A 25,972-nucleotide genomic window follows, 5' to 3' on the forward strand; every position below is an offset into this window, starting at 1 on the left:
TGGACACCCGGTGCTGTGACGGACACCCAGCACTGTGACAGACAGACACCCGGTGCTGTGATGGACAGACACCCTGCACTGTGACGGACACCTGGCACTGTGACAGACAGACACCCGGTGCTGTGACAGACAGACACCCAGTGCTGTGATGGACACCCGGCGTTGTGACAGACAGACACCCGGTGCTGCGATGGACAGACACCCGGCGCTGTGACAGACAGACACCCGGTGCTGCAATGGACAGACACCCGGCGCTGTGACAGACAGACACCCGGTGCTGCGATGGACAGACACCCGGCGCTGTGACGGACAGACACCCGGTGCTGCGATGGACAGACACCCGGCGCTGTGACAGACAGACACCCGGTGCTGTGATGGACAGACACCTGGCGCTGTGACGGACACCTGATGCTGTCATGGACACCCTGCGCTGTGACAGACAGACACCCGGTGCTGTGATGGACAGACACCTGGCACTGTGACGTACACCCGGCGCTGTGATGAACACCCGGTACTGTGACGGACACCTGGTGCTGTGATATACACCCAGCGCTGTGACGGATAGACACCCGGTGCTGTGATGGACAGACACCCGGCACTAAGACGGATACCCAGTGCTGTGATGGACACCCGGTACTGTGACCGACACCTGGTGCTGTGATATAAACCCAGCGCTGTGACGGATAGACATCCAGTGCTGTGATGGACAGACACCCGGTGCTGTGACGTACACCTGGTGCTGTGACGGACACCCGGCACTGTGACAGACAGACACCCAGTGCTGTGATGGACAGACACCCAGTGCTGTGACGTACACCCGGTGCTGTGACGGACAGATGCCTGGAGCTGTGATGGACAGACATCTGGCGCTGTGATGAACACTCGGCACTGTGACAGACAGACACCCAGTGCTGTGACAGACACCCTGTGCTATGACGGACACCCAGCACTGTGACAGCCCTGCCGCCTGGAGGCATCTCCCTCCCATCTTCTTCCTCAAACTCTTGGAGGCTGACATCTCACCCTGGCATTCTGACCATCGGTGGAACATGCAGCTGAGCCACGGCCCTGCTGGGCACCCTCGGCCACCTTATGAGCCTGCCTGTCTCCCCCCTCGGCTCCGGACATGAAGCCACCGCTGTGTAGGCCATGGCTGGTCCATGCCCAAGCCCCGCTGCTATGGGGGTTCTGTGAAAGGACACACAGCTGTGCCTGGCAAAAAGGCTACTTCGTGAAGTGGCAAGTCAGTACTGCAGCCCTGTTCTTCCTGAGGTGCCTCAGTCATCTTCCCGAGCCGACTAAGAAAAACCAGCCGTGCCAGGAGCTGCTGGCTGTCCGACGTGGTTTCTGTTTATCGGAGGATGGAAACGCAGCCCAGCCTGCCGGCCCCTGCTTGCTTGGTCCATAGATCTGGCTCCTGTGTGGTGTCAGAGTGCCGAGGACCCACCGGCATATACCCAGCAGGGCTGGTGCCGCCCCTACCCACACACACCCATGTGCATGTTAAGGGAATTCAAAGCACGTGGTTCTTTTGGCAAACTTCCCCCTGTGCCTCACTGCTGGGGTCTTACCCAGGCATCCCAGCACCGGGCAAAGAGGAGGAGCAGGGCAGACAACACACGCCACGCACTGGCGCGCACACAGGAGGAACCACAGTCCTCCGGGGAGCTGGGAACAAGTGGAACCACGGACTCGGGTGCTTATTGGTGCTGAATTCCAGCAGATAGGCAGCTTCCACTACTGGAAGCCATTGTGATTCCAAGGAGGGGAGCATGGCCCCCCGAGCTCGTGGCACAGACCAGGGAAAGGGCTGTCAGTGCAGAGCCGGGCACTGTTAGCCAAGGGAGGAACCATCCTGCTGGCAGCTCAGTGTGAGATAAGGACCACGCCCACCCATCGCACCAGGAGTCTCCAGGAACGGAGCCCCACCCTAGGGCTCCCCTTAAGTGGCAGAGTCCGAATTGGAACTGAGTGTTGTTTGTATCTGGGAACAGGGAAATGCGTTTCCTGGAAGCCGCTTCTCTTTCACCTGCGTAATTTCTGCCCTGTTGAAAGTTCTGGGCTCTGTTGTGAAGGGGAGGTGAACAGTTTTCTGAGCTCAGCCTACCCAGCTGTGCTGTCCAACAGGGGTGGTCTCTTTGTGGTTCTGGTGGGCACAATAGTGGCTCCCAGAGACATTCACATCCTACTGCCCAGAAGCTCTAAATCTGTCTGCCTCGTAGTCACAGGGAGGGAAGGTCACAGAGGGAATGCAGGTTGCTGTCAGCTGACTTTAAGATGCCAAGAATACCCTGGGTTATCTGGGTGGGCTCAGTCCTTAAATGTAGGAGAGGAGGCATAGAGCTGAGTCAGAGGGATGTGATGCGATGGGTACAAGGACCCGCCCCACCTTTGCCGGCTTTGAAGGTAGAGGCAGGGGCCAGGATCCAAGGAGCACTGAGGCCTCTGGAGCCAGGCCACCCCCCGTGAGCCTCCAGCAGGAAGGAAGCCCCGAGCATGCTCTAACTTCAGCCCAGCAGACCTGCTCAGACTTCCGGCCTGCAGCTCCGTAAGGGGAGACGTTTGTGTTGGTGGAGGCCACCGAGCCTGGTCATCTGAGCTGGCAGCCGCAGGAGCCCAGGCTGCTGTCCCCACGAGGTCCACGTGCTGTGACGTCTGCCCGGGCATTCTGCACAGGGACCTTGTTTTTTCTTCCCCTCCCATGCAAGGTCAGTCCCAGGAGCCCAGAAAGTGCTTGATGAATGATCTGCAGCTGATCGAGCGAAGAAACGAGTGAGCCGAGCCAGTTGGCAGCATTAGTGCCATATGCGTTGCTTTTCAAATCAAAGCTCTGTGCCCGTAGGTTGAGCAACTCTGGGAGCCGAGGTCGTCGCCCTTCTGTCGCCCTCGAGGTGGGTCCTGCACCCAACAGCTCGCCTGAGCAGAGACTGCGCCCCAGGAGCAGAGTCCGGGCCTGGAAGCCGGGCAGGCGTGCTGGCTCCAAGTTCCGCGCACGCCCAGTGCTCTGCGTGTTTCTCTGCCTTGCAAGGAGCCCATCAGCATCTTTGGTTTTAAAAAAGAAAAGTTATTTCTGTCTTTCATCCCCATCAGTAACTTCTTCCCTCCTTGTGGTTCTGATCCCGCATTTGGCTCAGCAGCCCGGGCACAGCCTGAGCAGTGTCTGATTTAAAACTTGCAGAGACAGCAGGAGGCTACGTGGGAGGGAGGCATGTGGGTGCAGCGCTGGAGGGATTCAGAGCTGGACGGCTCGGCCACATTGCCACCCGGGTGACCCTGAGCCCTCTAAACGGAGGGGAGGGACGCCGCTGCCCAGGGCCGGCGTGGCCAGGGAAGACTCTGGGCTGCACATGGCAGGAGCTCAGCAGTCACAAACAGGATGGCACAGAAGTCCTGGGACCCACCCCCCCTGCCTGGAGCCCACTGCTGTGATGTTTGCCTCTTTGGGATAAAGAGTCAAGAGTAGAGTTCAGAAAGGATGGTAGATTTCAAGGGAGAGAAGAAGGAAAAATATTCAGGGACTTCCCTTCACCCACATGCCTCTCTCCTTCCTTTTCTCTCAATCTCTCTTTTGGGTGAGATTGCAGATAAATCTTCAGAGAAAGAAAAAAAAAAACTGTGAAGGAACTGCAGCCCCAGTACCCTCTGTGTTCTGTGCTGCGGAATCCATGACTGCAGGCGTGGCCACTCACACCCCCTCACCTGCCCTGAGGCTCTATGCGTCCACAGTCAGGCGACTGGCCTGGGATCTCTGCCCAGGCTCTCACAGGGCTCCATGGAGGGGTCTGAGGCCTGGGCTCTTGGCTGCAGGCTGGGGAAGGAGTCTGCCTCTGGGCACATCCAGGTTGCGGGCAGGATTGCGCTCCCTGAATCTGTGGGACTGGCCTCCCCAGCTCGTGGAGTTCTGTAGTCTCTCTGACTTCCCCTTCTGCCACCAGCCAGGGAAAAATAGTTGCTCTCAAAGGGCTCATGGGACGATGAGCCCATTTTGGTCCCACCTGGTAATCTCCCTGTTGCCATCAACCCTGACGTTACCGTGGGCTGAGGCTGGGGTGAAGGTCAAGGGGCGTTGTAAATTCTGCCTGCCTCACCGGCCTCGTGTACCCCGGCCCAGTCTGCATTCGGCCAGGTGTCTGAAGCCCTCCATGCGTTGTAAGCTCCCCTCCTGCCCCATTCCGTGGCCTAGAGGAGCAGTGGGACATGGTCTTCTACAGTCCTCTTCGCAGGTCAGAGGTCGTGTGCGGTTGTTGCTTGCCCTTGACTTCAGAGCCTGGTCACTCTTCACGCGGCAGCCCTTAGGGCATTGTGAAGAGGGAGCCAGGCCCGCCCGGGGGGACGGCGCAGCCCCCAGGTGTGGGGAGAACCAGTAGGGTCAAGGTCCTGCCTTCCCATGGCCACCAAGGAGGCGGATGGCAGCCCTAAAATCGTGTCCATCTCAGGGATTTTTAGTGCAAAGGTGGTGGTGGTTTTGATCTGGGAGAGCGCCTAGAAACCTCTCCAGCTGCCCCACCCTATCCTGGCCTCTGCATTTCAAGTCCAGCAGCCAGGGAGTCCATCCTCCTTTACTTCTCTGGGGGAACTGTTCTCATTCACCACCCATCCCCCTCGTCCCTAAAGCGTAGACTCAGTAGACTCAGCTCTGAGGGCTTCCCACCCTGGGCCCTCGGAGCCCGCCCGCCCGCCCCACCGGCGACCCCAGGCCTGCGGTTGGCTCCTCGTCTCTTCTCTCTCCCCAGCCTCTGCGCTTGGCCATCACGTGGACTCGCTTGCCATGGCTCCAAATCTCTCCCCAAACCCCAAATCACGATACTTGCGCACTTTTGCCGGCTGGCTCTGCCTCGGCCACACGCTCCATCGGCCCGACACTGAGCGTGTGCGCTAAGCCATCCCTTAACTGTGCCCTGCCTCAGCGTTCGCATCTATGAAATGGGTGTCCTACAGAATCCTTCTAGGGCTTATCCTGAGCATTTACTCATGGGATGTCAGGATGGCTGTGGTCACCGAGTGGTCTCTGTCCACCTATAGCTAACATATGACATTCCCCATCTCTGCTGTAACTTCCTCCTCCTTCCTCAGCCAGGTCAGAGCTGACCTCAACCTTCAAGGAGCTCCCCTGCTCCCCGTTCCCAGCAGTAGCCCTGGCAATCACCACCATCAGCTAAGGTCCTGCCATGTGGCAGAGGACACAGCAAAATAACCTGCCAGGTTCATGGGGCCGTGTTCATGTGTGTTCAGGGCTTTAGCTGATGTGACTCAGCTATCTGCACTCACCTTCTGATCTGTCCTGTTCAGAAATTCCGCCTGCATCGGAGTTCTTCTTGTGTGTTTTGTTTTGAGACAGGTTCTCGTTCTGCCACCCAGGCTGCGGTGCAGTGATGTAATCTCAGCTCACTGTAGCCTCAAACTCCTGGGCTCAAGTGATCTTCCCACCTCAGCCTCCCAAGTAACTGAGATTTTAGGCACATACTTCCATGCCCAGCTAATTTGTGTAATTTTTTTTCTGTTGTTTTGTTTTTTGCTTTTTCGACACAGAGTCTCGCTCTGTCACCCAGGCTGGAGTGCAGTCGCGCGATCTCAGCTGACTGCAACCTCCACCTCCTGGGTTCAAGCAGTTCTCCTGCCTCAGCCTCCCAAGGAGTTGGGATTACAGGTACACACCACCACGCCCAGCTAATTTTTTGTATTTTTAGTGGAGACGGGGTTTCATCATGTTGGTCAGACTGGTCTCAAACTCTTGACCTCATGATCCACCCACCTTGGCCTCCCAGAGTGCTGGGATTATGGGCATGAGCCACCATGCCTGGCCAAATTTGTGTATTTTTTGTAGATGGGTTTTGTCATGTTGGCCAGGCTGGTCTTGAACTCCTAGCCTCAAGCCATCCACCCGCCTTGGCCTCCCAAAGCGCCGGGATTATAGGCATGAGCCACTGCTCCCCACCCTTCTTGTGTATTTTAAAACCTGCCCTGGAGGTCAACAGGGGGTCTACACATCAGAAGGCCTTTCAGCCCCCTCTGCAGGACACACGGCATCCTCTTCCCACTCTCCATGGCGTCTGTGCTTATGGTCAATTTACAAAAGTAAATTTGGGACATAGTACTTGGGGAAAAGAATGAAAAAGTTCAGTATATTATTGTCTGGGACCCCTCAAAGGGCTTGGAGTAGTGGCTCCCAGCCAGGGCAGACAAACCGAGGCTGCCTGACCCACAGGTGCTCTGTGCTCATTTGAAGTCAGCCCAAAGGTCCTTGGCCACATCTCAGGGCCTGGCTGTCTTTGTGATGGACACCAGGGACATCTGACCCCTGCATGTTCAGTGAGTGCCCTCCGTCTGGTCACTGTCACTGCCCTTTGACAAAAAGTAAGCCAGAAACGTCTGCAGCGCGTGGTTTTCATTTGGGGGGAGATGTTTGGAAACGCAGAGGGGACGTTACTTGGTTGTCATGGTGAATACCAGTGTTTAGAGATTGGAGCCTTGCGGTATCCAGGGCAGCTCACTGGGAGGAATGGGCCACCAAGCCAGGACCCCAGATGATGCCTGGGGTAACAACAGCTTCCACCCAGCATGAGACAGACTGAAAGATGCCAAAGATGGCACTCGTCTGGTGGCAAGAAATACAGAGTTTGCCTGAGCTGGGCTACAGGAAGAAATGGACCTTGGGCTAAGGACACCAGATGCCAAAGATGGCACTCGTCTGGTTGCAAGAAATACAGAGCTTGCCTGAGCTGGGCTACAGGAAGAAATGGACCTTGGGCTAAGGACACCAGGGCCTTTCCTGGTTGTGGAGGGCAGAAGGCATGGCCCTGCCTCCTAGGGCACTGGAAGCACGTGGGTCCCTCCACTGGTATTGTGAGGTGACTGCCTCATTACCCCAGCTGTGATGTCCTCAGTGCATGCAGGGAGCAGACTCTCCACCTCTACTCCACATTCCCAGGGGAGGGTCTGATGATTGGCCTGGCCTGGCACAGGCGCCATCTCATGGCCCAGCCCTCTGTAACCAGGTCATGGCATGAGGTGGTACAGAGGTGGTCAGGGACCAGGGCTTCCTCTCTGCAGAGGGTTAGGGGGACGCTTTCAGAGAGGGTTGCAGACCAGGAAGTCCAACCTGGGTTCGAGGACAGACAACAGTAGCCAGCATGACTTGGCAGCTTCCCTAGGCCGGGTGTTAGGGAGGGGATTGATTTAGAAGGGTGCGTTCATCTCGTCCTCACCGCAGCCCTGTAAATTCTGCTCTTAGTCCAAGGCACAGATGAGAAAACAGGCTTGGAGGGAGGTTGTTTGCTGCCTGGAGTTATGTAGCTAGCAAGAGATTTAAGCTCGAACTTGTCTTGTCTAAAGATGGACTGTCGTATATCCTTCCTGCCTCTGTCCACGTGTGTCTCGTGAGCAGTGGGCACCGTTGCCCGTGGAACGTGGCTGGAATGTAAAGGGGTCAGCATGCTCACCAGACCCTCTCCTCACCTCCTGCCTTCTCTTTTTTTTTTTTTTTTTGAGATGGAGTTTCATTCTGTCAAGTGCAATGGCACCATCTCAGCTCTCTGCAACCTCCACCTCCTGGGCTCAAACAGTTCTCCTGCCTCAGCCTCCCAAGTAGCTGGGATTACAGGTGCCCATCACCATGCCCAGATAATTTTTATATTTTTAGTAGAGACAGGGTTTTCCATGTTGGCCAGACTGGTCTCAAACTCCTGACCACAGGTGATCCGCCCGTCTCGGCCTCCCAAAGTGCTGGGATTACAGGCATGAGCCCTGCGCCCAGTCCCACCTTCTGTCTCTTAGTTCCATAGCCCACCTCCTCCCGACTGTCCTTGAAGATAGCTTTTGGCCTTTCAGAGACTTAGTAAATTTTTTGAGAATACTCCTCTCATTTCTTTTTCCAGAAACAGTCAAAAGCTAAGGATCAGAGGCCGTTGGAATCTCCCCGGATGCCCCATCCTGGCTTCCTTGCCAAGCTGTATGGCATCCTCTCTCCAGCGGCTCTGCTTAAAAGGCTATTTTAAATGCTGACAGTCTGAAGCTTGTCATGCAATCTGTCACTGCCTCTCCCGAGTCCCAAAAGGTATATGAAATGGGATTTCTAGGTTTGGCCTTTTTTATTTTTCTTTTCAGTGTAGATTTTTCTAGGCCATACTCAGAAAACAGCTTTCGGGCCCTGCACACTTAAATGCTGCATGTGTGAGGTGCCTGGACCCATGGCCTTCTCCTGGGACATGGGGTGAGTTGCCTTACACCCAGAGGGATGTGTCGGGTTGACAAGATCAAGAGCCTAAGGAGCCGTTTAGTTCCACTGACCCGCTTCACAGCTGAGAATGGGGGGAAGACCCAGAAAGGCAAAGTGAGGCGGTCACGCCCAGCCACTGCCCCAGGCAGGGCTGTGTCCACTGCCTCGGCAGTAGGGGCTGTAATAATTCAGCATCCTGTACTGTGTCTCCAACTTGCCACACTCAGACCCAAGGAGATGACGTGGCCAACGTGGAATAGAAGCAAAGGGTCAGAGGGCACTTGGCTTTTACCCGTTCACTCACTTTCTCCAGAGTGACTGAATGCCCGCTGTACACCAGGCAGTGTTGCAGGATCCGGAGAGCTAGCACTGTGGTGAAATGTGAGCCAGGGAAGGAGCGTCCAGGCAGAGTTGAGCACACAAAGGCCCTGAGGCGTGAATGAGCTCGACCTGTTCCAGGGACAAAGAGGAGGCGAACACGGCTGGGGGGACGGAGGAAGGGAGAGCGGTGGGAGATGAGAGAAGGGGCAGGCAGGGCCACATGGCGTCCGGCCTGTGCCATCGAAGGCTGCACGGTCCGACCAGCAGACCCTGACCCGGCAGTGGGTGAACAGATGCACTCAGATGCAGATATTCAGTGAAAAAGCAGAGTAGGGGACCAGGCTGCTGACGGAGAGTCGCTGCAGCCACCGCAGCCCTGACTAGCTAGCCTCGCCGGACTTTATTCAGCCACATTGAATGACGAAGGCTTTGAGTCAACACCACTGAGGATAATTAACCTGGTCAGCCTCCCCCCAAGAGAGGCATCCTGCCCGCGAATGATCAAAGATAGTTTTAGGACCACATGAGTAAACGAGCTATTTAGATAAACTCCTCCACATTCCTGGTCATTTGCTTTTCTGCTGTCAACTCAAGGTAAAAAGGATTAGGCTACCTTCAGCCAAACCTTTTACGGAGGCCATGAAAATCCCCCAGCTTCCAAGAAGGTTTGTGACTATTTCCTATAACTTTATCTTTAATTTCTCTTACAACTCTTTCCACCATCCTGACTGAACCCTACAGAAGGCAGCTTGAACACAGCTCTGATGGCATTGGGAAGCCATTGGAAAATGTGAAGCAGCAGAGTTGAAAATCACCTCATTTACATTTTTTAAAAGCTCATTCTGTTTGCTCTGTAGAGTGTGGATCAGTGAAGGGAGGAGCAGGTGTGGAAGTGGAGAGACAAGAGGCTACTGTCCAGGCGCAAGATCATGGTGATTCAGACTAGAGTGGTAGTGACTGCTGGGCTCCATGTCCTGTGTGGAGCACTACAGACGGTGCTGAGCCCCTGTTATATGAAGCGCTGATCCCTGTGCTGACCAGGAGGGAGACCTGGTTGGAAACTTGGTTTGGACATCAGGAAGTTTCTCCATGGCTAATGAAGCAGACGATAAGTCAATACTTCTTTCCTGGATGTTGGTTTCTTCACCTCCTTTATCACAGGCAGAGGGCTGTCCTCTGAGGCGCATACAGTGTGTGCTGCTATGCCATGTTCTGGCCGTGCTTAATGGGATCCATTTCCATTGTCTGGCAGGTGGTTTTCTCCTTTTCCCCTAGAAAGTCCAGGCATTCTCTCAGATGAGGCCAAACTCAGCCTTTGCCTTGATTTTGTCTGATCTTCCCTCCTATACTTGCTAGGACGATTTTGGTTGCTAGTGACAGAAACCCAGCTCTGCCCGGGATGTACTGGCCCACAGGATGGAGAGGGCCATGCCGGTATCAGTCAGCTTGCCCTACGTAAAGCTGCGGTAACAAGCATTCCCCTTGGACGGTCTGAGTGCAGCAGTGTTTACAACTCCTTGAACACAACCAGTTACAAATTTCATTTGTTCCTTCTCCATTCCCACTGCTTGCCCTGACTAGCCCTAAAAAATTAAAAAATTCCCCAATCTCTGTGGTTTGGAACAACAAAGGTTTCTTTCTCATTCACGCCCTATGCCCATCATGCATCAACAGAGGGTTACTTGGGGACCCGGACAGATAGAACCACCAGCTTCTCAGATGCATTGGTGGCCTTGCCCAAGGTCAAAAAGACAGTGCTGGCGGGCGGGGGTCTTGCATTTGAAATTAAAACCTCCAGCCAGGAAATAACATAAGTCACTTCGTCTCAAAATTCACTGACCAAAAGTAATTTCAAAGGTCTACTCAACCCCAGGAGAGCCAGAAATAGTGTCTGCCGCATACCCGCTGGTGGAAAGCCACAGGTATTTGATCAGTAGCCTCAGTGACCACCACAAACCACGATCTGGGGACTCCTGGCATCAAGGTCTTTTGTGCCCACCTCTCCCTGCCCCAGCCCTTGGTTCTGCCTTCCACAGTGAGCTGGCTCCATCGCTGGACTGGCTCCCTCCCTGTGCTTTGAATGGTGGCCACAGCCTGTGTCCTTCCATGGCATCTCTAAAAGGAAGCCAAGACCACCTTCCTCACATTCAGACTCTAGAACATCTCAGAAAAAGGCCGCCTGGCCTTGCGTGGGCCATGGGTCACTTGCTAATGACAGGGCCCAGGAGAGTCCAGCAGGGTCCCCAGACCACACCCACATGTGCACCCCTGTGTGCCGGGTGCTCTCCTCGGCTCCTGAGGGGCAGCCTCACCAGGACCTTCCTAGGGTGAAGGGAAGTGGCTGTGTCTCCAGGGAAGCCAAGCAGCCCTGCCCCCGGGAAGCTATTCAGCCATGGCAGATTCTCAGCCACGTGGTGCAGCGACACAAACTGTTAAATGCATCACTGCATCATTGCTAGCTCTTTCCATTGTAAACAGGAAGCCAAGTCGTCTTGTACCACGAAGGATATGCATTTGGTTTGTACAAGTGAGAAGCCGGGCATGGCTGTGTCTGGGGTTTCCGGCCATGTCTCTAAGGCAGTCACCTGTCTCTCCAGGTCTCTCTGTCTCTGTCCCTGCCCTCTCTCCTCCCCCTCCCTCTGTGGCCTGAGGCATGGGAACCCCAGCAGCAGGAATAGGGCCGCATTGTCCCCGCTGGGGTCCCAGGTCCCTCCCCTGAGCCTGAGGATCAAAGGGACATTCCAGCCGGGCTCCCATGGCAACTGCTGGAGCCCAGGGCTGGGCAGGCGGTGGGAAGGGGGCTGGGTGACCTCACCTGACCTTGTGGCTGGAATTGGGAAAGGGCTTGTCCTGCAGAAGACAGGGAGGACATGGCCAGCAGGGTGAGCAGGTGCATGCACAGCCTTAGGTGTGGTCGGCTCTGAGGCAGCTTTGACCTTGGACCCAGGCACCTGGGAAGCTGACCTCTCTGCAGCAGGAACAGCCAGCCTCCTTTGTTGTCACTGGCGCACAGGGAGGCTGGTGTGGCCTCTGACCTGTTCCTCCCCTCGTCTGCCTCAGGGTGTTTTATTTGTGACCCACATTTTCACCAGTGAGGTGCAGCGAGCCTCGGGAAGGGGCAGCCCAGCAGCCCCTGCTTTCCAGCGCAGTGCACAGCAAGTCCCAGGGGCCAAGCCTGGACGTGACATGAGGTATGCACTGTAACACCGTAGGCAGGGTCCCAAGGGCCGTCTAGCCCACCCTGCTCCTTCCAGGTCAGAAACCGAGGCTGCTGAGGGCACTTCCACAGGACGTGGCAGAGTCAAGAAAGCCACCTGGATTTATGTGGGCCGCTCATGAGATGCCACCTCCCAGGAACCCCATATGGGAGCTACTCCCGGAGGCTGCATGGCAACGGGCTCTGCCACTTCCTGGCTGGGTGACCTGAGGCAACTCACTCAAACTCTCTGAGCCTCCCCCTCCTCACCCATAAAGCAGACACAGCAGCATGACTGAGCTCAGACAGGTGAAGCACACACACCTAGAACACTGTGGCCCCTGCTGAGTGTTCCAGAACGCTATGGCCATTGGGTGCTGTCAGCACCGTTTGTGGAGGCACAGCGTCTGGGGTCAGGGGCCCATGCCACTGCCCACGGACTGTGTGACCTTGAGGGGCCACCTTGGGAGGCAGAGGTTTCTAATCTGATGTACGACCATGACAGCATTAGTTAACATTAACTTTCAACGTGCCACACGTGCCATTCCAATGTCTTACACATTTGACTCCTCAGTTGTTCCCCTTTGAGGAAGGACTGTTACTATTGTCATTGTTTTAAAGATGAAATGATGAGGACTTGCAGCCAGTAAGTGGCAGAGCTGGGCTCTGAATGGAGCCAGCCTGGCCTCGGAGCCCACATCCCTCATCATTGCAGTCTGCTACTTCAGTCAAACAGGGGCAAGAAATCTGCTTACCTTGGGATGTTGTATGAGGACCAAATAAGGGTAAAGACTCACTTTTAATGAAATGAGATAATTTAGCAGAGCATTCCACACTTGACAGCACGTAAATGTGTCTTCTGCTGCAGTGATGATGATGATGACAGTGATGATGGCAATGATGATGATGGTGAAGAAGATGATTGTGGTCATAGTGGTTGGTGATGGTGGTGAGGATGGTGGTGATGATGGTGGTGAAGAAGATGATGGTGTTGGTGATGATGGTGACGGGGGTGATGATAGTGGTGATGATGGTGGTGGTGATGATGGTAGTAATTATGGTGATGGTGATGATGGTGAAGAAGATGATGGTGGTGATGGTGGTGGTGAAGAGGTGATGGTGGTGGTGACGATGATAGTGGTGATGGTGGTGGTGATGATGGATGATGGTGATGGTGGTGATGATGAGAGTAGTGAAGGTCGTGATAGTGGTGATGGTGGTGGTGATGATAATAGTAATTATGATGGTGAAGAAGATGGTGGTGATGATGGTGATGGATGGTGGTGATGATGAGAGTAGTGATGGTGGTGATAGTGGTGATGATAGTAGTAATTATGATGGTGATGGTGGTGGTGGTAGTGTTGGTGATGGTGGTGATGGTGAAGAAGATGATGGTGGTGATGATGGTAATGGTAATGGTGACGATGGATGGTGGTGGTGATGAGAGTGGTGATGGTGGCAATGGTGATAATGATCATGTCCCTTAGGATCCCTTTCCTGTCCCTCAGGGCCATATCCCAGAGCCCAAGTATTAACTGTTTCTGGGAACCAGGGAACAGGGAAGGCCTGTGCAGTGGGATTCTTGCATGAAGCAGTCAGAGGTAATGTCCTTTTAAAGGTTCCTTTTTCTTATAATTTTGATAGCAGAAGGGAATTTACTGTTTTTAATATCCTTACTGAGCCAGTGTTAAAACTTGGTAAATGTTATGTTCGTCTACACCCTTCTCTTGGTTTAAAGTTTTGTTGGTCCATGAAATCCCAGTCTGGGACACACCAGCTAACTCACCTAGCCTAGAAATGGTTCCTTTACTGAAATCTTCTTTTCCTCTGGTAAACACACACACATGTACACACACACTCACACACACATTCCACCACACACTTTCCTGTCTGCTTCTGGACCCTGGCCTCTGATCTCAGCCAGGATCCTGCACCAATCAGCTGGTAGTGCCCAGCAGTTCCCTAGACAACCAACGAAGAGCTGTCACATGGGATTTAAAGGAGCAGAGACAATTAAGAGTAATAATAGCAATTAACAGCCAGTCCCTGTGGCCCTTCATTGGCATCGTGAGCTGCTCTGCTTAACCCCTTGGAAACGTTCAAGTCTCACTTGTCTCTACACATGCATGGCCTGTCATAAATGTCACAGAGATTGCCTGACTGTGTGCTCCCACCTCACAGTTACTCACGTACTGGGCCCCTCACCCAGCCTGTGGAGGCTCAGCACCCTGGGACTCCTCCTTCACATTATTTCCGGGATCCTGAGCCTAAAAAAGCAGAGCCTGAGGCCCTGCCCTGCTGAATTCTTCTAATCCCTGTACTCCGGGCATGGGCCTGCCTGCCAGGCGCACTTCATAAATGATGATTGGAATTGGACATGTGTGCCAGATGCTGGATGCCAGGAAGGAGGGGGACACAGGTGTCCTCCTGCACCTGGGCATATTTGTTCCAGATGCCAAGCACAGGGGAGGTGTGTGGAGCTTGACTGGCCGGGTGCCGGCTTGGTGGGTGCCCTGTGCACCCTGGCCAATCTGATGGAGTATACTGCGTTTTTTTTTTTAATGAGAGAAAGAAAGAAAAAGGGGTTGAGAGAACAGGATTCTTGCTCTATTGCCCGGGCTGGAATGCAATCTAAAAATAGATATTAAAAGCCTCTTTTATGCTGATAATTGTACTTAACAACGGAGACAGGAAGGAATAAGGGAAGAAAATAACAAACAGCCAACCAATATTTCATTTAAGTCTGTGAAATGCCATGCAAATGCTGAAGAGTGATTTACTTCCAATTATGTAGTCACTTTCAAAATAGGTGTAACGTGATACTGAGAAAAATGTATGTTCTGTGGACCTGGGGTGGAGAATTCTATAAATATTCACTAAGTTTACTTATTCCAGGTCTAAGTTCAAATCATAGATGTCCCTATGAATTTTCTATGTCGTTGATCCGTCGAATATTAACAATGTGGTGTCAAAATCTCCCGCTATTATTGTGCGGGAGTCCAGGTCTCTTTCTAAGTCATTAAGAACTTGTCTTGTGTATCTGGGTGCTCCTGTATCGGGTGCATATATATTTATAATCATTAACTTCTGTTGTTGCATTGATCATTTTACCATTATGTAATGTCCTTCTTTCTTTTAGTCTTTGTTACTATCAAAGTCTATCTTGTGAGAGACGAAAGTTACAACTCCTGTTTAATGGTTTTTTTTTTTTTTTCTCTCCATTTAGTTGGTGAATCTTCCTCTGTCCCTTTGTTTCGAGTCTTTGTATGTCATTGCTTGTGAAATAGATCTGGATATAGCGTACCAATGGGTTTTGACTTTTTATTCAATTTACCTGTGTCTTTGATCGGGGCATTTAATCCATTTACATTTAGAATTAATATTAATATTTGTGAGTTCAATATTGTCATTTAATGCTAGCTGGCTATTTTGTCCATTAGTTGATGTAGATTCTTGATTATAGAGATACTCTTTACATTTTGGTAAGTTTTTGGGATGACTGATACTGGTTGTTCCTTTCTGTTTGTAGTGCTTCTTTCAGAAGCTCTTTTAAAGCAGGCCTGGTGATGATGAAATCTCTGAGTGCTTGCTTGTTCACGAAAAATTTTATTTTTCCTTTGCTTATGAAGCTTAATTTGGCGAGATATGAGATTCTGGGTTGAAAATTCTTTTCTTTGAGGATATTGAATATTGACCCCCACTCTCTTCTAGTTTGTAGGGTTTCTGGTGAGAGGTCGGCTGTGAGTCTGATAGGCTTCCCTTTATGGGTAACCTGACCTTTCTCTCTAGCTGCCCTTAGAATTTTCTCCTTTATTTCAACCCTAGTGAATCTAGTGATTATGTGTCTTGGAGTTGCTCTACTTGAGGAATATCTTTGTGGTGTTCCCTGGATTAGCTGGAGTTTAGTATTGTCCTGCCTTACTAGATTAGGAAAGTTTTCCTGAATAATATCCTGAAGAATATTTTCCAACTTGGATTCATTCTCTTCATGACATTCAGGTATACCTATCAATCGTAAATTAGGTCTTTTCACATAGTCCCGTATTTCTTGGAGACTTTGCTCATTTCTTTTTACTCTTTCTTCTCTAATCTTGTCTTCTCGTTTCATTTCATTAAGTTGGTCTTCGACCTCTGATATCCTTTCTTCTGCTTGATCAATTCGACTGTTAAAACCTGTGCATACATCGCGAAGTTCACATATTGTGTTCTTCAGTTCCATTAATTCACTTATATTCCTCTCTAAGTTGTCTATTCTCGTTAACATTTCATCAAACCTTTTTTCAAGGTTCTTAGTTTCTTTACATTGGGCTAGAACGTGTTCTTTCAGCTCACTAAAGTTCCTTATTATCCACTTTCTGAAGCCTAGATCTGTTAATGGAACGCACTCGTTCTCCATCAGGCCTTGTTCTCTTGTTGATGGGGAACTGTGATTCCCCCGTAGAAGGAGAGGCATTCTGATCTTGTGTATTCTCAGCCTTTTTACGCTGGTTTCTTCCCATCATTGTGAGTTTATCCACCTGTCGTCTTTGCAATTGCCTACTTTCAAATTAGGTCTCTGAGTGGACGTCCAACTTGTTGATTCCCAGCACCAAAATCTGAGCAACCCGCTGCGCCAGCCAAAACAGCGGCATCAAGATTCGTGGTGCTTTTCTGCCTGGGAATCTCTGGTCTGGCTTCCCTCTTGAGTCCCTTCTTCAATCAGGTAAATGGACGACTCTGCCTTCCTGGAGCTCCAAACGTCGACCAGAAGGGAACCCAGTCCCATTTACTCTGCACCAAGGACTGCTGCGCCGGAGCGCCAGCAAAACTGCCACGCCAGCCACAAGAGTCACCCTGGCGACCCATGGGGCTCCTCTGCTGGGAATCTTCTGGTCCGTGGGTAACAGAAATTCGTCTGAAAGTGTGGCGTCCTCTCATTCTGTGCGCTTTCTCTGGGAACTACAATCCCGAGCTGCTAGTGATCAGCCATCTTGGATCTCTCTATATACTGCATTTTTATCTAGTAATCATGCAATGCGTCTTTTTGGTTGTACAAGGAAGGCTCTGACGGCCCTAAGCAAGGCTTTGAGGAGTGCCATTCAATGGAATGTAGGGCAGAGGGTACCCCTGGCTGCACTGGAGGGGCCTGCAGGGCAGAGTGGGCACCACTCCCTGGGTGGCCATGATAGGTAAACTATTGAATAGCTGGGCCTGGTATACAGTAAGTGCTCAATAAGTGTCAGTGATGACAATGGAGATGGTGCTGATGTGGCTGTTCAGGGAATCCTGTTGTTTTGTAGGAGCCTCAGGTGTTTGTGGGGAGCAGTGTGGAAGGGGTGGAGACAGCTGGGAGCGTCCTTGTGGAGGACCCATTCGCCCTGCACAGGCGGAACACTGCTAAGGCAGCGTTAGCCGCTGTAACAAATTAACCAAGGCTGCAGCCTAATGTGGTAGAAATCTAATTCTTGCTCACCTAAGAGTACAGGGCACAGAGACCCAGCTGTTGACTCCAGGGACTCAGAGGCCTGAGCATTGAGGCGGCAGAAGCAGGAAGAGAGAGTCGGGAGAGTACACTGGCTTCTGAAAAGCCTAAGCTTGGAAGGGACCATTCCCACCCTGCTTGTGCTCACATTCCAGTGGTGACACCTAGTCAGGTAGTCACATCTGGGTGCAAGGGAGGCTGGGAAATGTAGTCCTGGGCTCAACACCGGCCTCCTTCCCCACCCCAAAGGGCACCACCACGCCGCTGGGAAAGGGAAAGGGTTCTTGGAGCGTGGGCTTTTGGTGAACAGCTGGCTGCCTCTGGGCACGTGAAAGCTTGGTTTGCTTTTGAGCTACAAATGTTCATTTTGAGGTTTGAGCAAAGAAAAAACACATTCAACTCATAGTTTGCAACGGAGGAGGCAAACAACAGAGTTGTAAACAGGTTGTTTACAGAGTTTAAATTAGAATTGGGCTATCTTCCTGAAGTCAGTTGCATAATTTCTTTGAATGTTTTGTGGGGCTTAGGTAGGAGATTGTGCAGGAAATCCTGTTTGGGAGGAAAGTAAACAGGAACTCGTGAGCTGCTGTGTTTTCTGTCTTTGTTTTTCCCTCCCTTCAGCACTGAGCTATCTATTAAATCTAATTGCATCGCTCATATCATTTCCCATGAAATTTACGTCTCAATCTGCTGAGTAAGGGGAGCAAGCAGAGGACTTAATTAGAAATGTTAATCATGTGGGTTTGGCCTTTTTTTTTTTTTTTTAGGAGAAAGGAACTATAATCAGGAAAACAACAATAAATGTTCTTTCTTTCCCGGAAAGCAGTTTTCTGCAGGTTTTCAGTGTTGCTGGAAGGCTCATCAGCACCACGCAGAACGCTGTTCTAGTGGCTTCTGTGAGCCGAGTGGGCCGCGCTCTTGTGGCCTGAGCTGGCCCTCTCATCTTTGCAGGCTGCTTTCTCCTGCCTCCCCTGTGAGCTGAGGCCCACAGGACTCTGCCTCCCTTGGGGAGTAGGGCTCCCCACTCTTCAGTAGTCAACATTGGGGTGCACATGCATTCCCCAGATTTTACAAAGTTGGACCCCAGCACCAGGCCTCATTTTCCTCCAGGACAGCGCATCTCACATTTGAGGGAGTACGTGAGAAGGCCGCCGGCCTCCTGTGGTCTGGGTTCAGCGTTCAGGGACCGTGACTTTTCTGAATGGTGTTTCTCTTCCCTCTTTGTACAGAAACCCGTGCTGACCGCAGCAAGAAGCTCTTCAGGCACTACACCGTGGGCTCCTATGACAGCTTCGACACTACCAGGTAAGATGCTCTGCTTTCTCCTCCAGGACCCTCTGGTCAGAGCTGCTCATCTGTGCTGCACACGTGCTGGGCCCCCCTTGCATGCAGCGTTTGGGCCCCTTGGGTCTGCCTCCTCCTGCGTGTTAGCGGGCTAGGACCGTGGAAGCCCCCATCTCCCGGAGCCCCTGCCTGAGTGGTGGACTTGGTGTTGCCTGTGGCTTGTGTCCAGCCAGAGCACACCTGTGTGGTGGCCCCAGGGAGAGGGCAGGCTGGCATTGTTTTCGCGAGAGCATATGAATGTCAAGGATGATGGCAGTGGGCCTAGACGCAGTATTGGGGTAGCGGCATCCCCCAGAGGAGTATTTCGGTTGCCTCAAATCTGGGTTTCCACCTCCTCTGCGGTCCCCGTCCACGCCTGCCGCTTCTGCTTAGGTGGAATGGCTGTGAAGGAAGGAGGTGGACGTGCCACCAGGCAGCCGATCTCCTAAGCACAGCAGGTTTGGATTCATCTGGTGTGCAGAAAGAGCTCTGCACCTTTGACACTGTGACTGGCACAGGCACACAGTTGGATTTTTCAGCAGAAACCACTCCTGTGTGGCACCGGCTGTAGAGACATCCGTGGGTCTCTGTGCCCCTCTGCCTGCAGGGGAGGTTGAGGCTGGAGGGTGTCCTGCTGGCCCTGCGTGTGGGGAGCCCTGGATAGAGGGTTCTTCCTGGATATTGAAGCTCAACATGGGCCAGTGTGTGAGGCAGAAAAGAGAAGGAGGTGCAGGTGCAGACCCCAGGGACGTTAGGGTCCTGCACCTGGCCCTGCTGGTTGGGGAGCCCCTTCTCGGAAGCTGACCACACCCATCTCCTCCATAGGTGGTCCAGGCTGAGAAGGGTCCCGACGCCCTACCCTGGGTTCTTCCCTGACCTCCAGGGCGTCTGTGATCAGCAGCCCAGGTGCCTTCCCTAGACTCTCACCTGCCTACAGAGGGATCCAACCTGGGTTGGCTGATTGCTTTGTTTTTTTTGTCTGTTTTGATTGAGGTAAAATGTACATAACCTAACCACTTTAAAACGTTCAGTAAGGTGGCAGTTCATACATTTACAATATTATGGAAATATCCCCACTACCTGCTTCCAGAACATTTCATCACCCATTAGCAGTCACTCCCATTGCCCCTCCCCAGCCCCTGGCACCCACCCACCTGCCTCTGTCTCCAGGCTCTGCCTACCTTGGTGCTGTGCGTAGATGGAATCCGCCACTACGTGGCCTTTCGTGTCTGGCTTCTTCCACGCTGCATCGTGTTTTCAAAGTCCATCCACACGGTGGCACACACCAGCACTTCATTCCTTCCCCGCCCCCAATTTTTTCTTACTGTGGTAAAATACTCGTAATATAAAGCTTCCTGTTCTGACCATTTGTAAGTGAATCACTAGTTTAGTGGCATTAAGAACATTCACAGTGTCGTGCAACCAGCACCACCGTCCAGCTCCAGAGCCCTTTTGTCTTGCAAAGTTGGAACTCTGTCTGCATTAATGCAGACTCCCCACTCCACCTCCCTCAGACTCCGGCCCCCGCCTGTCTACTTTCTGTCTCTATGAATTTGATGACTCTAGGAACCTCAGATGAGTGGAATCCTGACATACTCATTTTTCCGTGAGCAGCTTCTTTCATTGAGCATAATGTCTTCCTGGAAGATGCTACATGTTGTAGCGTGTCTGGATTTCCCTCCATTTTTGGGGGTTGAATAATGTTTCATTATATGGATGGACCACATTTTGCTCATCGTTTCATCTGTCAGTGAGCACAGGTTGTTTCTACCTTTTTGCTGTTCTGAGGTGTATTGATTGCTGTTGATACTTGCATGCAAGTATGTGCGTGCACTTAGGAGCAGAATTGCTCATTGGACTCAGTTATAATGGTGACCTGTCCCAGCCATTTCTCCTGTAAATGAGGTGTGCTGTAACAGGAATGCCACGGCCAGGAGAGGAGCCAGGACCCCTCCAGGGAATGTCGCAGACTTTCCAGGTCTTGCTACACTCATCCACTTTTTGACCTTGAAGCCCAGGTATGATCCATGGCCTGGCCATGAACACAGCCCCGAAAGGCAGCTCAGGGGCTTCTCCTGATGGGTCTTTATTTGGCCAGATGAATCATTTCTGCAGTAGCAGAAGGCTGCCTGTGGAAGTGGACCCTGGGCAGGTGGTCATAGTCACTGGGCCTCTCACACTGTGATAGGGTCTGCACAATGATCCATAGTGCCTGAGGCTCCCCACAGAGGAGCAGAGGAAGGATCTGCCTGGAAAGAGAGATGTCTGTGGACCAGGCTGGCTGGGGTCATGTAGCAAAGGTGTAGCACGTGGCTGACAGCAGGGCCAGAATGCACCAGGGACATGGGCTGCAGTTCAGCCAAGAGAAGGCGTGCAGAACTATTGTGGCTGTTCAGGCTGCCTCAGGAGGTGGTGAGCTCCCCACCACTAGACAGAGCCAAGCAGACCGGGGTAGCGGGGGATTCTCTTGCCAGAATGTCACAGAACATCGGACTGGATGACCTCCAAGATCCCCGCCAACTCTCCGCATCCCGGTTTGGTGTCCAGACAAGGGCTTTTGTTTTATATATGTATTGAACACCTGCTCTGCCAGGAGCTGGGACCTCACCTCGGAGAGGAGAAACATGCAGACCACACTGGGGTGAACTGGTAGCTTCTAAGCAAATGGTGAAAAGCTCCAGCCTTGATGAGAGTGAGGAGTGAGCTCCAGCGCTCCCATGGTGAGGGATCAGACAAGCTGTGGGCCTCGTGCTACCCTATGTTTCAGTGAAAGAAATAAGAGGTGTAATAGCACTGCTTATCCATCCCTCCCGTGCACCAGCCACCCTGCATGGAGCACACCCTTGTTCATTGCTAAGCCCCCCTAGTGACCTGGTAATGCAATGTGACATTCCACCTGCTGGAGGGACACTGATGGAGGGAAAGGCAGGCCAAGTTAATAAGTGTCTGAGCCCGAGCCTGAGGCCTGATCTGCGGGCAGTAGAATCTCCTGTCTCCTAAAATCCCTGAGTCCCTCCAGTAGGCGAAGGAGAGGCCTTACTCATGTTCTCTCTCGAGCTGTCTCCGACCACCACGGCTGCTGAAGCTGACCTCTGCCTCCATGCAGTCCCCCACATACCATCTGTGCTGTATCTCCTGCAGTGAGGATGGTACTGCTCAAAGCCAGCCTGGGTTCAAGGAAACTGATGAGGAGGAGGGCCAGTGTTTCTGGGGTGACAGAGTCAGCACCTCCCGAAGCATCGTTGGGAGACATGCTGTGCATAGATGGAATCCGTCACTACGTGGTCTTTCGTGTCTGGCTTCTTCCGCGCTGCATCATGTTTTCAGAGTCCATCCACACAGTGCTACAGACCAGTACTTCACTCCTTCCCCGCCCCCAATTTTTTCTTATCGTGGTAAAATACACCTAATATAAACTTTCCTATTCTGACCACGTTTAAGGGAATCACTGGCTTAGTGGTATTAAGACATTCATGATGTTGAGCAGCCAACACCACCGTCCCGCTCCAGAGCTCCTTCATCTTGCAAAGTTGCAACTCTGTCTGCATTAACACAAACTCCCCACTCCACCTCCCTCAGACTCTGGCCCCCACCTGTCACTCCATGAATTCAATGATTCTAGGAACCTCAGATGAGTGGAATCCTGATGTATTCAGGATGATGGTGTTACCTTGGTTAACCCCCCACCATCTGAGCTGGTTCATAACAGGTGCAGGGGTGGCCTGAGGGAGCCCACCCTGCTCAGGATCAGCAGAATTGGCCTCAACCAGACTGTGAACCTGTGAGCGTGGCAGCATCGACAGGGGGACAGGTAGTGCTGATGGAGGGTGGGCAGTGCGGGCAGAGAGAGGGCAGTGTGGAAGGAGGGCGGGCAGCATGGGAGCTTGTGGACAGAGATGAGTAGGTCTTGCACAGCTCTGTGACCCTGGACTGGCACAGCTCTGGAGTGGGCATGGAGTGAGCGGCTGACCGCCAGCTTCTCCAATACAGCAGGAGGCACGTCTGCAGGCCATGGTCGCCAAAGCGTGGGCGTGGAACAGCCTGTAGCTCCCAAGCCCTCGCTGGCATTCATGTTACAAGTAGCCTAATGAGCAGCAGAAACCTGGGTTTGGTGCCAGCCCCTTGGGCCAATTATCCACTGTAGGCTGTGGGGTCACAGTCTGGGCAGATGGTGCGGGGCTGAGGCTGTCCCGCCACAGATGCAAGTGTAATGAGAGAAAATGCCATGGGAAGTGAGACTCAATGGAGACATTTTCTGAATCAGGCAGGAGGTTTCTCCCCTTCCCACCTCCTCTTATGTCAAAAACTGCTCAGAGTCTCAGAGCTGGAGAGCTGAATGTTAAAACATACCAGTTCATTAGAGAACATATTCAGCTGTTCCAGCTGATACCCTCCCTGGGATTCCCCTCCACTCACCCAGAAAACAGTGAGAGAAGGATCTAGAAATGGCCACATTAATCAAGGTCAAATAGCAGAGTTCCTAAGGGCCACTTCTACTCAGGACTTTACAGATATTTCAATGTCATTTTTCAAAACATGTCTCCACTCAGGGAATGGGAATCTTAAGTTCCCACTCCTCTTTAACCAAATACCCAGCCTCATGATGGGACACCCAGGAGAAGTCTACTTGGTAGGATTGGGGAGAACTCAGGGTCTCACTTAAGGCTGAACAGACTCCATGTATACATCCATCCTTCTAGCTATCCACTCACTCAGCCATTTATCTCTCTATCACTCATCCATTCACCTGTTCATCAATCCACCCAGCCACCTGTCCACCCATCCATCTATCCACACATCCATCTATCCATCCATCCATCTATGCATCCATCTATCCATATGTATCTCTTCATCCATTCATCTACCCATTCATCTCTCCATTCCCCCATCCATCCATCTGCCTACCCACCCATCCATCTACCCATCCACTCGTACATGAGTCCATCCACCCACCCATTCATCTGTTCACTTCCCCATCCACCCATCTGCCTACTCACCCATTCATCCACTCACCCACTCATACATCAATCCATCCATCCACCCATTCATCTGTCCACTCCCCCATCTATCCACCTACCTACCCACCCATCCATTCATACATCAATCCATCCATCCACCCATTTATCTGTTCACCTCCCCATCCATCCATCTACCTACCCACCCATTCATCCACCCAGCCACTCATACATCAGTCCATCCATCCACCCATTCATCTCTCCATTCCCCCATCCATCTATCTGCCTACGCACCCATCCATCCACCCATCCATTCATACATCAATCCATCCATCCATCCACCCATTTATCTGTTCACCTCCCCATCCATCCATCTACCTACCCACCCATTCATCCACCCAGCCACTCATACATCAGTCCATCCATCCACCCATTCATCTCTCCATTCCCCCATCCATCTATCTGCCTACGCACCCATCCATCCACCCATCCATTCATACATCAATCCATCCATCCACCCACCCACTGCATTCATCTTTCCATGTGTTTAACCAATATTTATCAAGACCTGATCATTTTGGGAGCTGAGGATATAGAGATAAACAACAAGCACATTCTTTGACCTCACGTAGATGACAGTTTAATTAGTAAAGCTAAACAATAAAGCAGAGGATCTCACTTTGTAGTCGATGCTATGAAGCAGATGAGTGCTGTCATAGAGTCCTGGGAGGTTGGGTTGTGCCAACTTTATGTAGGGGTGCCAGGGAGGAGTGTCTTCCTAAGGGAGTGACTTTTGAGTTGAAACCCAAAAGACTGAGGAGGCATCAGCCCTCAAGAGAAGGTTCAGCAAGTGCAGAAGCACTGGGGTGATGAGAGGATTCGACATTGCAGGAATAGCCATGGCCTACGAGAGAATAGAGGCAGTAATGTCACAGAAAGACCTCGTGCCTCATGAAAGGAGTTTGGGTCTTCTCGCACTTGCAGTGGAGGCATTGGAGGGCATTAAGCAGAAGTGGCATCATCTGAATCACTTTTCTGGAGGAAACCAGGTGGCAGGACAGATGGAGACCAGCGAGGAGCCCATTGCCACCATCCAGGCCAAGCAGCAGTGGTGGTTGGGACTGCTGGAGATGGTGGAGTGGAGAGGTGGATGAGTCCGAGGGGTAGGGTGAACTTAGATTGGACAGGGGCGTGGACATGGGGGTGAGAAGGAGCACAGAGGGCTTAGCTCACCTTCTTTTGGGTTTTGCAGGGAGGAGCTCCCAGAGGCACATCCTTATTGACAGCAAGATCTGCTCGAAAGGGACACATCCATAGACACTACTCAAGGAAAGGGTCTAAGAAGGTCTTGAGTATCTGTTTTTTGTTCTCCCTAAGAGAAAATCAATTTTCTTTTAGAGAGTGAATTAGAAGGATGGCAAAGTAAGCCTGTTCACCATTGAATATCCACTGTCCACAGCTACTGATTTTCATGGGTTTTAGTCTCACAGCCCAATTTTTATCCTTTTTAAATCAGTAATAAGAAATACATATACCTGGGCAGAGCTCAGTGGTTCATGCCTGTAACCCCAGGACTTTGGGAGGCCGAGGCAGGTGGATGACAAGGTCAGGAGTTCGAGACCAGCCTGGCTGATGTGGTGAAACCCTGTATCTACTAAAAATATAAAAATTAGCCGGGAATGTTGGTGCACACCTGCAGTTCCAGCTACTGAGGAGACTGAGGCAGAAGAATTGCTTGAACCTGGGAGGCGGCGGTTGCAGTGAGCCAAGATCATGCCACTGCACTTGAGCCTGCCAACAGAGTGCGACTCTGTCTCCAAAAAAAGAAGAGAAAAGAAAGATACATACCTGGTTTAAAAAATTCAAGATATGCAGGAAATTGATAGAGTGAAGAGTAGGTCTCTCTCCCACCTTTGCCTTCTAGTCCCAAGTTCTTCTCCCTAGAGAGAATCTCTGTTGCTGGGTTCCTGAGGATCTTTCTAGAGATGGACCCTGCAAATAGAATCTGAAGCATTCTAAAGACCCCTGCGAAATCATTGGTCCTGAGTTTTCTCTCTGGCTTTCTGCACAAGTCACTATGCAGCCTCGGGCAGCTCACCTCCCCTCTCTGAGTCTCCGGCTAAGTCACTGTGCAACCTTGGGCGGCTCATCTCCCCTCTCTGAGTCTTGGGATAAGTCACTATGCAGCCTTGGGCAGCTTACCTCCCCTCTCTGACTCTCCGGCTAAGTCACTATGCAGCCTTGGGCAGCTCACTTCCCCTCTTTGACTCTCCGGCTAAGTCACTATGCGGCCTTGGGCGGCTCACCTCCCCTCTCTGAGTCTTGGGCTAAGTCACCATGCAGCCTTGGGCAGCTCACCTCCCCTCTCTGAGTCTGGCTAAGTCACTATGCAGCCTTGGGCAGCTCACCTCCCCTCTCTGAGTCTGGCTAAGTCACTATGCAGCCTCAGACAGCTCACCTCCCCTCTCTGAGTCTTGGGCTAAGTCACTATGCAGCCTCGG

The 25,972-nt window shown here is 52.1% G+C and overlaps 1 protein-coding gene across 4 annotated transcripts in view; it reads left to right on the top strand.

Annotated features, from left to right (window-relative positions):
- SHANK2 (SH3 and multiple ankyrin repeat domains 2) overlaps window positions 1-25,972 on the top strand; it is a 648,778-nt gene that overhangs the window by 399,402 nt on the left and 223,404 nt on the right. For all 4 annotated transcript variants that reach the window (XM_064370277.1, XM_064370276.1, XM_064370278.1 and 1 more), the window contains one exon: window positions 18,423-18,498. In XM_064370277.1, the coding sequence (XP_064226347.1) occupies window positions 18,423-18,498 (76 nt within the window). The remainder of the gene's footprint in view (window positions 1-18,422; window positions 18,499-25,972) is intronic.

The sequence above is a fragment of the Aotus nancymaae genome, unplaced genomic scaffold (genome assembly GCF_030222135.1).
Source record: "Aotus nancymaae isolate 86718 unplaced genomic scaffold, 86718_ANA_hifiasm-v0.15.2.pri h1tg000106l, whole genome shotgun sequence".
Classification (NCBI taxonomy): Eukaryota; Metazoa; Chordata; class Mammalia; order Primates; family Aotidae; genus Aotus; species Aotus nancymaae.